The sequence below is a fragment of the Marmota monax genome, unplaced genomic scaffold, assembly GCF_021218885.2.
Source record: "Marmota monax isolate L192 unplaced genomic scaffold, Marmota_monax_Labrador192_F-V1.1 WCK01_AAM20220418_F8-fsc00028, whole genome shotgun sequence".
Lineage (NCBI taxonomy): Eukaryota > Metazoa > Chordata > Mammalia > Rodentia > Sciuridae > Marmota > Marmota monax.
In genome coordinates this window covers 683,290-698,363 of record NW_026694779.1, presented here as the reverse complement: position 1 = coordinate 698,363, position 15,074 = coordinate 683,290, and the positions used below count along the sequence as shown (strand labels likewise).

At 51.9% G+C, this 15,074-nt stretch overlaps 1 protein-coding gene across 3 annotated transcripts in view; it reads left to right on the top strand.

Annotated features, from left to right (window-relative positions):
• Window positions 1-1,252: 1,252 nt before the first annotated feature.
• Mrps25 (mitochondrial ribosomal protein S25) overlaps window positions 1,253-15,074 on the top strand; it is a 56,695-nt gene continuing 42,873 nt past the window's right edge. For 2 of the 3 annotated variants that reach the window (XM_046425524.2, XM_046425523.2), the window contains exons 1-2: window positions 1,253-1,519; window positions 5,857-5,963. In XM_046425524.2, the coding sequence (XP_046281480.1) occupies window positions 1,386-1,519; window positions 5,857-5,963 (241 nt within the window). In that variant the 5' untranslated portion in view covers window positions 1,253-1,385. The remainder of the gene's footprint in view (window positions 1,520-5,856; window positions 5,964-15,074) is intronic. The other variant, XM_046425525.2, reaches the window with a different exon arrangement.

Here is a 15,074-nt window from a genome sequence, read left to right as displayed (position 1 = left end):
GGAGTGTTGAAACCCAGCCCCCCTCCTGCCCTCAGTGGAGGAGTTTGAGGTGGCTCAGGGATGGGGACAGATGGGGGATATGGGGGGTACTCTATCTTGCCATTCCTGGTGTTGATTTCAGGAAAGGTGTAGATTTAGTGAATCAGTTTTCATTGAGATTACCAGTTAAGTAAAAGATGTATTCCCATAAGAAAAACAATTATGATAGAAAGCAGCATCAACATTCTGTAGGTGCAGAGAACTGCCTCCTCTTCAGAGGGAAATGGCAGAAACGGGCAATGGGGAAAGAAGTTGGGTGCTCCTGGGCCTCGAAACTCAGACCTCCCCAGGACCTATGTGGATTGCTAAATGAGGGGATGATTAGTGCTGACTGTGGGCCACAGTGAACCCCAAGTATATGGCATGGATTACTTCCATCTTCCCAAGCGCCCAGTTAATAGGTGATGAATGGGGTGGGGTATATTTAAACTTGCTTAACACTGCTCTGCTGAACCCAGGGCCTCACACGTGCTAAACAAGCATTCTACCATTTTAGCTACACCTGCAGCCCTTTTTAAAATTCTTTTGACGCAGGGGGCGGGGGTGTCTCAATAAGTTGCCCAGGATGGCCTCGAACTTATGATCCTCTTGCCTCAGCCTCTCCAGTAGCTGGCAAAAGTATCCTTCACAAGATTCGCTAGTGAGGTCCAGAGGTACAGGTCCCAAACCATTCATTTTTTTTCCTTTGGCAAATCAGCTTGTTTTTGATTTGAAAATGGTGTACTTTGAACATTTTTTCCTCCTGGGTGTTGAACCGAGGGGCGCTCTACCACTGAGCCACATCCCCAGCCCTTTTTATTTTGAAGACACGTCCTCGCTAAATTGCCCAGGCTGGCCTCTAACTTGCGATCCTCCTGCCTCAGCCTCTCTGGTCGCTGGGATTACCACCGCGCCGGGCTCCAACTCTTCATTTCAAAACTGAAGATTTTGAGAGAGAAAAATGGGTTGATTTGGGGGCTGAATCGCCAGCTCTCAGTTGACTTGGCAGCGGTAACAGGTGTATTGATTTATTTCCTATGGTAGAGTTCGAGCCTATTTTAAAATACTTTCCCGTGGGCGGGTGGGGAATTGACTAATTGACAGAACGTGAAAATACAAAAGCTCCCAGGTGGCGTTGGCTATCAGAGCCGCGCACTCCCGCTTGCCCGCGCCCAGCCAGGGCCGCCGAGCGGGACTACAAATCCCAGGCTGCCCCGCGGCGGCGCGCGGCCCGCCGGGAGGCGCCTCCCGTGATTCCGTGCGGGCGTGGAGACCCGCGAGGAGAAAAGCGGCGCGAGCTGTTCCGGGCCCGACGGCTGCCGGCTCGCGTCTCCTCGCGGGCCAGCCCCCCCCGTGTCTCCGCCGCCATGCCTATGAAGGGCCGCTTCCCCATCCGCCGCACCCTGCAGTACCTGGCCCAGGGCACCGTGGTGTTCAAGGACTCGGTGAAGGTCATGACGGTGAACTACAACACGCACGGGGAGCTGGGCGAGGGCGCCAGGTCAGTGTCCGGCGGACCGCGACCCGTTCCCGTGCCAGCGCGCTGCCCGCGTCACCCACCGAACAGACTGAGCGCCGCGGGGCCGCCCGCAGTCGTGCCCAGAGGCGCGGGGCAAGGCCCGCCCTTGTCTCCTTCCTGCCGCGTGGTGTGACAAGGCCACCCTGAGGAGGCCACTGGACCCCTTGGCCCCCATGTGGCTGGAGAGCTGGGGAGGGGCAGCCCAGGACGTGGCTCGGGTCCCAGCTCTTCCACCTGTGGCGTTGGGCGAGCTGCTCCAGCTAGGTGTCCCCGACAGGGACGGTCACTCCGCCCAGGGGGAGGCGTCAGAGAGAGACAGCTGTTGACATCTAGCTAGCCCTTGTCAATGCCACTCAGGCATCACGTCGCCTGATTTTTAAGGGCACCCGAGGGATGGGGAGGCCCCTCTGGGGGCTGGCCCGAGGTGCCGAAGCTGCCCAGGGGGCGTGGTGGGCGGCGAGTGGGGCTGGGGGCGTGGCGAGTGGGGCTGGGGGCGTGGCGAGTGGGGCTGGGGGCGTGGCGGCGCTGGCCACGGGTGGGCCGGTCACCACGCAGTGGAGCGAGTTTCGCAGCTGTCCCCGCTTAAGGGAAACGCGCGGTCGTCAGCCTGGAGTGGGAACTGGGGCGTGGCACTTGGCGAGTGAAAAGCTCGAACTGACCCCTGCGCGTCTCTGCGCTCTTCAGGCGTCAGCAGGAATGTGTTGAGTGACCCTGGAATGTGGGGACTTCAGGGTCGGAGCAAATAGCCCGAGCCAGCCGGAGCAGGAGTCTGGGAGGGAGCTCATTGGGAGGAAGCTCCTTGTGGAGCGAGTGTCCCACGGGAAGGGCTTGGACGGCAGGGTTGATGGAAAGAGCCAGAAGCCTCCTCGTAGCCATTGCTCTAAGCAGGCGAAGGCCAGAGCTCGGGCCTGCTTATGTGGGCTCAGCGGGGTGAGGGCTTCCAGAGGACTTGGGCTTGGGGAGAATGGGCGCCCACAGAGTCCTTCAAAACCCACTGACTGGCCCCATGTCGCTTGCCAGCCTTTGCTCATTCAGGGGCCCTCCACATTTTTTTTCTTCCCTTTTCTTTTTGGTCCCAGGAATTGAACCCAGGGGCGCTTAACCACTGAGCCACATCCCCTCCACCATGCGGCCTGCGCAATGGTTTCATTAATGAGGTTCTTGGCATAAAGTTAGTTAGAAGAGATCGAATTAAAACACACAGACTCAGTTACCTTATTTCTATTGCCAGGTCCGAGACGGCTCCCCTCTCTGGCTCCAACCTCTAACCGCCCAGCAGGGCAGCAAGGATTACTCAGGGCTAGCAGGAGAGAGAGAGAGAGTGAACACGCCAGGGAGTAGCCTTTTATTGGGGAACAAGAAATTCAGGGGATAATTCCATCCAATGAAGGTTGAGGGGGGACTGCACTCCAAGGTCAGGGTCAGTGATTGGGCCCCCAGGGTCAGTGGTCAGTCACACCCCCACACGGACGGGTTCTCTCATCAGGAAAGGGCCGGGAAAATTCTGACACAGCCAGAAGCCTCAGACCCTTAAGGGGAGCCGCCCAGTCACGTGTCAGAATGGCTTCCCACAATCCCCAGTCCGTTTTATTTTTTATTTTGGGACAGGGTCACCCTGAGTTGCTTTGGGCCTTGATAAGTTGCTGAGGCTGGCTTTGAACTCGAGACCCTCCTGCCTCAGCCTCCACAGTCACTGAGATAACAGGCGTGTGCCATTGTGCCTGGTGGCCCTCAGGATTTCTTTTGCCCCAAGACCTTCCTCCATTCCAGGTGCCAGTGGCCAGTACTGTGGCCTCAGGCGAGCCAAAGCCATGGGTGTCCACTGGGTAGTGGGAGTGGCCTGAGTGTAGGAGGGCTCACCTCTGACAGTGGAGGCCCAGAGCAGTCACAGCCACAGCCTTGAGTGTCCCAGCTGTGTGACCCCCGCACTTTGGCAACTAAGGAAACTGAGGTGCTAAGTGCGGGGGTCACACAGCACCTCAGTTTCCTTAGTTGCCAAAGCCCACCCCCAGGGTTGTCCTGAGTGTTGGGGGAGTAAGATGCCCAACCAAATGACAGGCCAGCGCAGCAGGCACGAACTTGAATTTCCGTCATCTGCCCTTAACTCTGTCCTTACTTCACAAGAACCGTCCTGGGGGCTGGGAGGACCACCAAAACCTTCTGAGAGCCGTGTGGCGTTTTCGTCTCAGCAGTTTCAGGCCTTGTCCTGGTTCATCTGCACGAGGTTCTGTGGTGTTGTGGTGTGACCAGCAGGGACCCCGTGAGCCCAGAGGTGGGAGTAGGGAGTCTGCAGGGCTCAAGTTCACCTCCATGTAAGTAAATAACAAACCCAGAGAGGCCCCTCTTGGGTTTTGAGCTGTAGGCCACGGGGGAGAGGAGGCCTGGCTCTGTCCTCCCACTGCTCCCCACCTGCCCCTGGGGCTCACCCAGCCCTGCAGGGCCTTCCTGCATTCAGAGCACTGTTCCTCCTGGGAATCGGCTTGGCTTCCTAAGCTCTGGGTACAGCTGAATGCTATGATCCATTTTTCCTTTTTGTTTTAGCAAATCCCTTTGTTTTCCCTGTAGCTAATTGACATTGTTTTAATTCAGCTGAGGATTCTGTCCTAATGGGGACATGTCCTCAGAAGGTGGCGGAGTCGGGCTTTCTATTATTTCAGTTGTGGAAACATCTTAGAGGCTTCAGCCTGGACTGGTGGTGTGCTTCGCCATCTCCTTGGCATGATCACGAGGCACGGAGCGGCCGCCCTCTCTGGGCCGGGCAGCTCGAGGCTGGTGAAGTGCAAAACCCTAGACTGGGGTGGGAGAGGGGTTGGCAGTGGAAGCCTGAGGACCCAGAGGGCTGCTGACAGGAACCTGCTGCTGAACCAGGGGAAAGAAAGTGCCAGTCTGTCACCAGCACTTTCCATCAGCGGAACTCACCTCGTGGTCAGCAGCGTGGCAGAGGTGGTGAGGTCAGCTCTGGGACAGGAAGGTCTGGACACGTGGCTGTGTGCTGCTTGTTTTTCTTGTGCTGCTGGGGATGGGACCCTGCCTCAGTCCTCTCCCCTTGTTCTGTCCCTGGGCTGTCACAGATGAGCCCACAGTAGACCTCAGGGTATGAAAGTGTGAAAGCAGAGGTGAATTGCTGGAGTTAAGATCTGTGCTTTCAAAAGAAGTGAAGGCAATTTACATTTATGTCTCTACATATTTCTTTCTCTCAGCATTGAGGATTGAACCCTAGGGGTGCTCTACCCCTGAGCCACAACCCCAATCCTCTTGGAGACAGGGTCTTGCTACATTGTTCAGGCTGGCCTTAAACGTGCATGTTGCACCATACCTAGCCCCAATTTATATTCTTTTGTTGTTTTTGTTCTGGTACAGGGCATTGAATCCAGGGGTGCTTCACCACTGAGCCACATCCCCAGACCTCTTTTTATTTTGAGACAATGTCTTGCTAAATTGCTTAGGGCCTCACTAAGTTGTTGAGGCTGGCCTCCAACTTGTGATCCTCCTGCCTCAGCCTCCCGAGCCACTGGGATCACAGGTGTGCGTCACCACACCCATTCCAGTTTATATTCTTCATGAAATGTTTCCTTTCTTCTGTAACTGTTTTTTAAAAAAGTTAATCCTCCAAGATGAAAAGGAATCTTTTTAATTTACATGAGTTGAGTGGGAAGGTTCTAGAACATAGGATGATGGGCCATTTCCCTTTCTCTTCCTCTGCGCTGCCTAGCAGTGGCCCTTGCCTGTCAGTTTTATTAACGATGTGTACGATTCTGTCTCAAGGGAACGGACCCTTTGGTTTATGTTTTGGGAACATATTTCTTCTGATCTGGCAAACGTTGACTATTGGTCAACTCTGCTGGGCAGACCTTCTGATGCGGTTGTGGGGATCAGTCTTGGGAACATTCTGGCTCAAGGTCTTCCTCCACACCTGCACTGTAGAGTATTCCTTTATTTCAAAGTTGGGGCCTGACCTAGACACACTGCACACCCAGGGGTCCCACTGGACGGGCTTCACCCACCGCCCGCTGTGCAGCCATCAGACCGAGGTGTGGACCTGATGGGATTCTATTTTTCCTTTTAAATCTTTGGTCAGTTTTTGGGGAGTGTGCCACAGATGGCTTTTGATTTCTTTCCCCTGAGTGAATAACCGGGAGTCCCAGCATTGTGGGGGGCACATGGTGGGGGGTCCTTTCCAGCTATAGTTCTGCCTTTTGCGGGGTTAGTGTCCTCTGAGAATCCAAGGCAAGCTCTGGACCCTCCTGAGAGCAGTCCATGTGGGCTCCACATTTTATGGTCAAACCCCTGTGACATTGAGTCGTGTCTTTAATTTGCAGGAAATTCGTGTTTTTCAACATTCCTCAGATCCAGTACAAGAACCCCTGGGTGCAGATCATGATGTTCAAGAACATGACCCCGACGCCCTTCCTGCGCTTCTACCTGGGTGAGTGCCCGGTCCTGGCTGGGCCCTGGGGGCCGTCTGGGCGGCATCTGAAGGACGCTTCCTCCCAGCCCTTCTTCCCACGGCAGCAGATGGGGTCCGAGAAAGCACTTCCCTCGTGTCTCCTGCCAGGGCCCTCGGTGGCCTCCGATCTGGACACGTCACCCCCCCTCTCCTTCCTCACCTCCAGTGATCTCCTGCTCACGGGCTGGTTTTTGCACAATCTCTTGTTGTGCGGTGTGGAAAGGCCACGCCCTCTGCCCAGACCCCTCTCCACCCGCCTTTCCTTGTTTAACCAAATAAGACTTTCAAGGGGCTGGAGATGTTGCTGGGCCCTGGGCTCCGTCCCCAGTACTGGGGTCCTGTGGGAGGGGTCTGGGCACAGTGGGGTCCTTGTGGCAGGAGTCTTAAGGGGTCTTGATTGGCGTTTTGGCCAGCCATGCCCATCTCCGAGGGGCGGCGGGCACCCCATGTCCGGGGCTGTGCTGGACCAGCGTTCTCAAAGCAGGGCGTTGCTGCTGGGAGGTCCCCACCCCTCGCGGCTTCAGCGGCACTCAGTTCCCTACAGTTCACGGATGGCTCCCGAACTTCGGCCAGCGCAGGCAGGTCAGGGAGCAGAGGGCTGGCCTCGGTGGCCCCTCGTCTTGTCGACCCTGCGCGGCGACTCTCCTGTTTCTTCTCCAGTGAAGGCAGAACAGGGCTTGCAAGGGCTGGTGGCTCCAGGGACCTGCAGGTGGGGCGAACAAACCTGCCCTGCCCTTCTGCCTCTGCTGGGTGCATGGGCCCCTGGGAGAGGCCCGTCCAGCTCGGGCTCTCGGCCCTGGGGAGGCGCTCCAAGCAGGAAGCGGCAGAACAGATGAGAAACCCAGTGAGAGAACATGCTGGAACATCAGTGCTCTGACAGAATGAACCTGCAGCCGGGGCCCAGGGCGCAGAGAGGGTGATGGTGGCACCCGTGTGTTTGCGCTAGTGTCTGGGGGCTGCGCTGGAGCCCAGCCCAGGGGTCCCCGTGTTTTGTGAGGCCTCTTTCTCCCACCGCCTTCTTGATATTCGTCCTCCTTATCGTGAATCGGCAATTGATCATTGGGAGCTGCGGGTGGAACCCCGGGGTCTTTGGAGCCTGCTGGCCCAGCGCCCCGCCTGCAGCTGCAGCCTAGGCCTTGGGTTTTATAAAGCTAACTGTGGAGCCGCTGCTCAGAAACACAGGGGGCAGAGGCACTGGCGGGATGGAGGGGCGGCTGTCCTGGTCTGTGTCCTCCAGCCCTCAGTGGAGAAGCACAGGTTTCCGTCTTGGTGGTGTTCCTCCCTCTCCCAGAGGCGAGCCTGCTGGGGCTTCTCTCACCCAGAGATGTTTTGTCACAGCTTCAGATAAGTGTGGTCTCCTGGTCTGTCTTTTTGGATAGTGGGGGGTGGACAGAAGACTGTCCCTGCTTAGGAGCTGGATGAGTGTCAGGGCACAGTGTGGGTCATCCACCCCCTTGTGCCCGGGGTCATTGTGCTAGCCATATGCCCCCTGTGGGAGAGGAGCCCCCACACAGCACTGTGCTCTGGGCCCTGGGAGCTGCAGCCCACCAGGAGGGTCGGGGTCCTGGTGTCTTGTGAGGCCTCTTTCTCCCACTGCCTTCTTGATATTCGTCCTCCTTATCATGAATCAGCAATTGATAATCGCAGCTGCAGGTGGAACCCGGGGCCTTGTATGAGCCGAGCCGCCTCTAATGGGCTTTTGTTTAGACACAGGGTCTCACTATGATGCCCAGGTTGGCCTCCAATTCCTGGGCTCCAGCGATCCTCCTGCCTTGGCCTCCTGAGTAGCTGGGACCACAGCACAGCCTTTGTTCTTGGCTTCTGTTTCTTTTCATTGTGGAGTGACACACCACAGTGGTTTACCCATTCCCCTGCTGAGGGTGCTGGGCTTTTGCTAGGTGCTGAGACATCGGGGTGAGACTTATTGGAGAAAGACCTTGAAAGATAAAGGGCTGCAGGAGGCGGGGCAGGGGAAGGGGCCGGATCTCTCTCTGGGACAGGAGGTCTGGGGAGGGGGAGCTGCAGATGTCAGTACAGCTGAGAGGGTCAGCCCCAGGCCTGTCCCAGCTCTGCTGGGCAGAACGTCCCTGAGAGCGTGGGCTCAACCTGGGGTGCAGCAGACCCCAGAGGCACAGTGACGGGGCTGCCGGCTGGCTGGTACTTGAGGGAGCTCTTCTGAGGGGAAAGCTAAGCAGGTCTCCCTGCAGCACAGCCCCACAGGCTGAGTGGGCTGAAAAGAAAGGAGTTTACTTCTTACAGTTGTGGGTTTTTTGTGGTTGTTGTTACCATTGTTGTTGTTTTCCTTAATTGTATAGGGATTGAACCCGGGGTTCACTGAGCCACATCCCCAGCCCTTTTTATTTATTTTTTTTAATGAATTTATTTATTTACTATTTTTTTTAGTTTTCGGCGGACACAACATCTTTATTTGTATGTGGTGCTGAGGATCGAACCCGGGCCGCACGCATGCTACCCCTTGAGCCACAGCCCCAGCCCCCCCAGCCCTTTTTATTAAACACAGGGCCTCGCTGAGTTGCGTAGGGCTTCCCTAAGTTGCTGAGGGTGGCTTTGAACTCGTGATCCTCCTGCCTCGGCCTGCTGGGATTAGACATGCTCCACCTGGCTGGGCTTGTTTCTCACAGTTCCAGAGGCTGGGAATGCCAGAGTGCAGGGCCATCTGGTGAGGGCCCTTCCTGCGTCTAGACCAGCAGAGGGCATCACAGGGTGAGAGCAAGGGTGAGGCGGGGTCTCTCCATCTGATAAAGCCACTGGTGCCTGCTGGAAGCCCCCCTCCTGACCTCCTCTAACCTTAACCCTCCCAGAGGCCCCCCTCCAAGTACCACCAGTATATCAATTTGGGAATTGAGTTTCCAACACGTGGCCTTTGGGGGGACACATTAAAACCATGGCACATCTGCTGGGTGCGGTGGTGCACACCTGTAATCCTGGGACCAGGAGGCTGAGGCAAGAGGATCACAAGTTAGAGGCCAGCCTCAGCAACTTGGCGAGACCCATCAAAAAGGTAAAGAACCCCTAAGTTCAACCCCCAGTACTGCAAAACAATAGCAGAAACCACTGCACACCTGCAGAGTCTCGTGTGCTGTGAGAGACGGTGTGTCCCTAGGTTGTTCCAAGGGATTGGGGCATGGGCATCTTTACAAATAAAGCACTATGTAATATGCTATATATCATATAATATGTTTTAATAATAATAAAACGTTATTCTGTTGGGGGAGAGGGATCATTACTCTTAAGACTTCTAAATTTCAGCCATTCCAGGGGCTGGGATGCAGCGCAGTGTGCTTAGCATGTCCAGGGTCCTGGGTTCAGTCCCTGTCAGTAAAAAGGAAAAAAAAAAATATAGGCATCCAGTGGTGTGTGTCTCTGGGTTCTGTTGTCTGTGTGTTTTAGCTCCTTAGGGTTCTGCATGGTAACTGGTACCCAACAGCTCAGAGGTGCACAGAAACCGACTTCAGTTGGTGACCCTTCCCTCCCAGCCCCCTCCTCTCCGTTCTCCCTCCTCTATTCTATAGGCTCCCTCTGGCCCGTCTCTTGGTCTGCATCTGGTGGGTTCTGTAATCTTCTCCCCCCATTTCCTTTATTCTCCTCTAACTTGCACACGTGAGAGGACATTTGACCGTGGAGTTTCTGGGTGTGGCTCATTTCACTCAGCATGATATTCTCCATTTCCACCCACTGACCAGAAAATGCCCCGATTTCATCCTTTTTATCGGCTGAGCAGAACTCCTCCGTCTGTGTACACCACAGTTCTCAATCCATTCACCTGTTGACAGGCATCTGGGTTGATTCCATGATGTAGCTGTTGTGAATTGTGCTATAACAATGATGTAGCTGTGTCACCGTAGTATGCCGATTTTGGATCTTTTGGAAGAAAACCCAGGACTGGGGCAGCTGGGTCAGGTGGTGGTTCTATCCCTAGTTTTTTTTCTTTTTGGTGGTGGTGGCGGGGTACTGGGGATTGAACTCAGGGGCACTGGACCACTGAGCCCCCTCCCCAGCCCTATTTTGTGTTTTGTTTAGAGACAGGGTCTCACTGAGTTGCTTAGTACCTTGCTGTTGCTGAGGCTGGCTTTGAACTCGCGATCCTCCTGCCTCAGCCTCCTGAGCTGCTGGGATTATAGGCTTGCGCCACCATGCCCGGCCTATCCCTAGTTTTTTGAGGATTCTTAGTCATTGCTATCCTGACTGGAGTGAGATGAAATCTCAGTGTAGTTTTGATTTGCATTTCTGTAATTACTAGAGATGTTGAACACCTTTTCATATATTTGTTTATTGGTTGTATTTCTTCTGTGAAGTGTCTGTTCAGTTCCTTACCCATTTGCTGATTGGATTTTGGGGGGGGGTGTTAAGTTTTTTGAGTTCTTTTTAAGTCCTTTATAAGTTGGTGCTCTGAGGTACATGGTGGTAAAGATTTTCTCGCCTTCTGTGGGCGCGCTCTTCACATTATTGTTTCCTTTGCCGAGAAGAAGCTTTTTAGTTTAAATCTATCCCATTTATTGATTTTTGATTTTACTTCTTGCGCTTTAGGAGTCTTGTTAAGGAAGTCGGTTCCTGAGCTGATCTGGTGAAGATTTGGGCCTACTGTTTCTTATGCTAGGCACAGGGCCTCTGTTCTAGTGCCTAAATCCTTGTCCACTTTGAGTTATGTTTTGTGCATGGTGAGAGAGAGGGGTTTAATTTCATGTTTGTTGCATATGGATTTCCAGTTTTCCCAGCACCATTTGTTAAAGAGGCTAGCTTTTCTCCGATTCTTTGTCTCTGTGTCTTCTATTCTGTACCATTTTGTCTGTTTTGGTGCCAGTACCATGCTGTTTTTGTTGTTATAGCTCCCTAAAGTCTGGTATAGTGATGCCTCTTGCTAAGGATTGCTTTGGCTATTCTGGGTCTCTTATTTTTCTAAATGAATTTCATGATTGCTTTTGTCCATTTCTATGAAGAATGTCATTGAGATTTTAATAGGAATTGCATTAAATCTGTATAATGCTTTTGGTAGTGTGGCTGTTTTGACAGTGTTAACTCTGCCTATCCAGGAGCATGGGAGATCATTTTATCTTCTAAAGCCTTCTTCAGTTTCATTCTTTGGTGTTCTGTAGTTTTCATTGTAGAGGTCTTTTCCCTCTTGTCACATCGATTCCCAAATATTTTATTTTTTTGAGGCTATTGTGAATGGGGTAGTTTTCCTAATTTCTTTCAGTGGATTCATCACTGATGTATAGAAATGCTTTTGATTTATGGGTGTTAATTTTAAATCCTACTTTGCTGAATTCACTTATTCTAGGAGTTTTCTGGTGGAATTTTTTGGGTCTTCTAAATATAGAATCATTTCATCAGCAAATAGTGATGGTTTCCTATTTGTAACCCTTTAATTTCTTTCTTCTGTCTAATTGCTCTGGCTCGAGTCTCAAGGACAGTGTTCAGTGAAAGTGGTGAGAAAGGGCATCCTTGTTCCAGTTTTTAGGGGGAATCCTTTCAATTTTTCTCCATTAGAACGATGCTGGCCTTGGGTTTAGCATAGATAGCTTTTACAGTGTTGATGTATGTTCCTAGTGTGCCTAGTTTCTCTAGTGTTTTGAACAGGAAATGTGTCATATTTTGTCAAATGTCTTTTCTGCATCTATTGAGATGATCATATGATTCTTGTCTCTAAGTCTGTTCATGTGATGAATCACATTTATTGATTTCCCTATGCTGAACCAACCTTGTGTCCCTGGGATGAACCCCACTGGATTGTGGTCCACTATCTTTTTACTATATTTTTGTATGCAATTTGCCAGAATTTTATTGGTAATTTTTGCCTCTATGTTCATCAGGATTATTGGTCTGAAGTTTTGTTTTCTTGGTGTGTCTTTGTCTGGTTTTGGTATCAGATGCTAGCTTCAAAGAATGAATTTGGAAGGGTTCTCTCCTCAAATAATTCCATGAAATAAAAAAAGGAGTATTAGTGTTAGTTCTTATTTGAAGGCCTTGTAGAACTCTGCTGAGAATCCATCTGGTCCTGGGCTTTTCTCAGTTGGCAGGCTTTTGATGGTCTATTCTATTTCATTGCTTGAAATTGATGTTTAAGTTGTGTATATCCTCCTGATTCAGTTTTGGTGGGTCGTTATGTTTCTAGAAATTTGTCAAATGTCTTTCAGATTTTCTATTTTATTGGAATATAAAATTCCAAAATAGTTTCTTCTGATTATCTTCTGTATTTCAGTAGTAAAAGAACAAACAAGGCTCGTCATTGGAGAAAATGCCCATTTATTGAGGAACAGCTCTGCTTATTTATAGACCCGGGGGTGGTTTGACAGTTATGATGGTTTAACAGTTTAATGGTTTGACAGTTGGCTGGGGTGCTTTCTGATTGGTGGGTAAGGATCATGTGAGTCAGCAGGGCTAGTCTGATTGGTGGGTAAGGATCATGTGAGCCAGCAGGGCTAGTCTGATTGGTGGATAAGGATCATGTGAGCCAGTAGGGCTAGTCTGATTGGTAGGTAAGGATCATATGAGCCAGCAGGGCTCACCATTGGACGGCTCTTCTCAGGGGATGGGAAGTTAGTCTTTGGAGCCAGGGCGACTCCCAACATTCCTCCCTCTTTGTTATTAAATGAGATTGGGTGTCAACTCATTCTAGCTGCTTCCTGCCGAGATGGGGCAGTGTGGGAGAATCAGAGAGGAGGGAAGTAAGGAGCCCCCACAGGAGGGCAGAGAGGGCCGGTATAACTTCAGGAACCAGATCAATGAAGGTTCCTTGCCACCACAGATCCATGATGATGTCAGTCCATTCAGCATAGGTCTCGACTGGAGGTATCATCAGTAGCCAGGAGTTGGTAATTCCTGAGGAGAAGCTGGTTAAAAGCTTGATTAGAAATTTTTTTACCCACCTGAGTCTGAATGAACTTTATGATAAAGGGAAGGAACAAGTACAGGGAGTTTTTACAGCCCAAATCTAATGGGGTCTCTGGGTCTGCAAGCTGCACAAGGAGGGTTAAGTGTTCAGCCTTGAGCGGGGGCTTGGGCATTTGGGCTTAAAGCAAACAGGTGACATAAAACCAGACAGAGGGTTTGAGAAGCCAGGTCATCCTGCAACTAACTTTGTTTGGCATGCCCTGCAGACCAGCCTGTCCTGCACGTAACACCCTCAACTCCACTCTTCATTCCTAGTCCAATCTAGCTCCCTCCCCTCTCTATTAAGGCTGCTCTTCAAACTCTCTCCTACCCGGGTGTCTCTGAAACCAGCTTGCTTCTCTCTTGACCTTTCTCTGGCCCTTGGGTCCTGAAATATCACTGTTCCCAGCTTTCCCTAGTCTTGTCTCTCTTCCCACCAAGAAAGCACGGGCTTTATAATAAAGAAGGCAGCTTCTCTCATGCCCTGAACAAAGGCAGCCAAGGGAGGACTGTGGCCCATTGTTACCAGATTTCCCTTTGAGAGCAGTCAGATCTCTCTTGGTCTTATTTGAAACACCTCAACCTTAAATACTGGTACTTCAAATTCTTACAAACCTGGGAGGGTAAACAAAACACACATGTTCCTCCTTAGGCCCAGAAGGCAACTGGTAAAGTCCTCCCTTATGATAAAGGTAGTTCACACTTATTCAGGGGTCATCATGCTCCGGACACCTAAGTGGTTTGCGGTTAATCTTCAGAAGGACAACACACAATGGTCCCACTACTGGCCAGATCCAAGCAAGTAGGGGGTCTGTAAGGAGGAGTAGGGGGTCTGTAAGGAGGAGTAGGGGGTCTGGCTGGAGGGGGCCCTTAGGGTCACTTGCTTTGAATCTCCAGACAGAGGGCAAAGAGAGGACCCAAGAGGGGCCAGAAATGAGGGGGGGCATTAGGTATTGGGCTAAGAACAGAGACACTGGAGAGGCGTAATAAAGCCAAGGGGAGCACCTTTACCCAGTCCAGGCTTAATTCCATGGTGAGCTTGGTGAGGGTCTCTTTAAGGGACCAATTGGTCCTTTCAACCTTTCCGGAAGCCTGGGGGCGGTACGGGCAATGGAAATGCTAAGGGAGTGATAGCACGAGAGCCAGTCTCTGAGTTACCTGCGAGGTGAATTCTGGGTCATTGTCTGATTGGATAGAAGTGGGCATCCCAAAAGGGGGGATTATGTGAGTCAGCTACCGTAGAGGCCTGCTTGTTAGAAGTGGGAAAGGCTTTTTTTTTTTTTTTTTTTTTTTTTTTTTTTACTCGGGGCATGTTGGTGCAATCAGTCTGCAGCTGGGGTATGACCGTGGGCCTGATGAGAAGGGAAAGGTTTAGGTTTTAGTGGAGTATTGGTATTGGTTCTCTGGCAGATCTGACAAGCGGAAGTGATCTGTTGTAGGAGGGTCTTATCGCGTGGGGAAAGCGTGAAAAAGGAGTGAAGGAAAGTAGTGAGACTCTGTGGACTAGAATGGAATAGAGAGTGAAGAAACTGGAAGCATTGTTGGGGATCTTTGGGCCGATCCCCAGTGGTAACGAAGAGTAGCGGAGAGGAGGTAAAGCTCTGTAGGGTGGCTGATCGAGCTGCTTGATCGGCCTTGGAATCCCCCATAGTAGTAAGGGAGGAGTCAGTTTGGGGCCTTGCAATGGATTCTTCCCAGTTGGGAAGGCAGCCTGGAGGCTCGCAGTAGGCCAGAAATAAGTGTGGAATTAATGACTGCCGACCTCTGGTGGTCAATAGACCCTTTCTTTCCAAATGGCTGCGTGGGAGATCAGGATATGGAAGACGTATTTGGAATCTGTATATAGGGAGAGGGTTTTCCCCTCCGCTAGCTCCCATGCCCTTGTGGGAGCTCTGAGTTCAGCTTGTTGGTTGGTGGTATTGGGTGGGAGAGGTTTGGCCTCTATGAGGGATGAGAGGGAAACGACAGCATACCCCACCACTCTAACCCCTTCGTGTGTAAAGGAGCTACCATCTGAGAACCAGACGAGGTCCAAAGAGGGCAGGGGTCCCTCAGGAATGGTGGTAGGGCAGGGTAAAATCGTCTCTAATACCTCCAGGCATTTGTGGACGGGATCTTGTGAGGGAGAAGATGGGAGGAGGGAGGCAGGTTTAATGGAGAGCAGGGCTGAAAAGAGGTGGAGGGATTTTCAAGGAGAGA